The following is a 1,554-nucleotide window of genomic DNA, read 5'->3' on the forward strand; positions in this document are numbered from 1 at the left end:
AAGCATTATGCCATCAAAGTACACACGAAAGAGTGGGAAGCTACACGCGAAAAACTAAGGAAAACGGGACCCAACAGTTTCCAAACGAGAAGGGCACATCGTTTAATTGAAAAAGTAGGCGGATCGATGGATAGCTGTCGAGGACGGGCGGATTGGGAATTATACGGCAAAGTTTTAGGCAAAGAAGGATACCAACTGAATGTATATTCTCGACAACTTTTTGGCAAAGCGGCTTATAGATCCAACAAGTACGTGGAAGGAACGCCGAAACATCTCAATTTGTATCATCACGACAAACACTATGACGTCATCGCAAAAATGGCTGCTTTCGTAGAGCGTTCTTATTTCTGCGAGACTTGCCAAGTAGGATACAACCACCCCAGTGACCACAAGTGTCACGTGATGTGTCAAAAATGCCGTCAGCCTGGACCTGAATGTACCGGTGATCTTAAGAGGGTGTGTTCCGATTGTCATCGCCTGTTTAACAGTCAGTCCTGTTTCGACCGTCACAAAGCCCCTCGTACGACAGTTTCCGTGTGTGAACGATGGCAGCGGTGTTTGAAATGCGGAAAAGAGTGGGACACCATCAAAATGCACAGAACATTGGACCAGCACGTCTGCGGAGAATACCATTGCAAAGTTTGTGGTGTTTTTCACACCAAGGCCGATCGGTGGTGTTCTATTCAGAAAGCGAAATGTCCGATCGATGTCAATGGAAACAAAGAAGATCAAATAGCAGCACTGCAACGGAAAGATGTAACGCGTTTTGTCTTTTTCGACTTTGAATGTCAGCAGGATTCGGGAGATCACATACCCAACTTGTGTGTTTTGCAGCTCTGTTGTCATTTCTGCATTCAAAGCAAAGATCCCTGTCCATACTGCGATTCGTATTGGAACCAAGAAAAAGAAATGGTGATGAAGGGACCCGATACGCTAGACCAAGTGGGTCGTTGGTTTATTCGTCTGGCTGGTCGTCGAATGGTTGAGGGAGGAACCGCAAACAGCAACGTCAAGAAATCATCCCAAGTGATCTGTGTAGCCCATAATTTCAAGGGTTACGATGGTATATTGATGATGCAGACCATTCACAAACACGCCATTGCTGCTCCCGAAGTGATTATGACCGGTGGTAAAGTAATGACTTTATCCATTGGATGCCTCAAGTTTGTGGATTCTTTAAACTTTTTACCGATGCCTCTTCGGAACATGCCGGCAACATTTGGCCTCACGGAAATGAAGAAGGGTTATTTTCCGCATTTTTTCAATAAACCCGAAAACGCCAGCTACGTTGGACCCTATCCGCCTCAAGAAACCTACGACCCTGATGGGATGAACGCCAAGGAGAGGGAAAAGTTTTTAAAATGGTACCACGAACGCAAACAGGACACGTTTGATTTCAGCAGAGAAATTCTAGCCTATTGCCAGAGCGACGTCGATATTTTGAGAAGAAGCTGTGGAGAGTTTCGTCGCATCTTCCTTAACGACACCGGAATCGATCCACTAGCCTCGAGCATGACGTTGGCAGCGGCGTGTAATCGAGTGTACCGAACGCCT

At 46.1% G+C, this 1,554-nt stretch overlaps 1 protein-coding gene across 1 annotated transcript; it reads left to right on the forward strand.

Moving 5' to 3' along the window:
- Nucleotides 1-762: 762 nt before the first annotated feature.
- On the forward strand, nucleotides 763-1,545 carry LOTGIDRAFT_67452 (hypothetical protein; the record flags this gene model as incomplete). Its single annotated transcript, XM_009058124.1, has 2 exons — nucleotides 763-1,134; nucleotides 1,240-1,545. Coding segments are annotated over 2 exons (678 nt in total), but the record flags the coding sequence as incomplete, so codon positions are not given.
- Nucleotides 1,546-1,554: the final 9 nt, after the last annotated feature.

The sequence above is a fragment of the Lottia gigantea genome, assembly GCF_000327385.1.
Source record: "Lottia gigantea unplaced genomic scaffold LOTGIsca_324, whole genome shotgun sequence".
Classification (NCBI taxonomy): domain Eukaryota; kingdom Metazoa; phylum Mollusca; class Gastropoda; family Lottiidae; genus Lottia; species Lottia gigantea.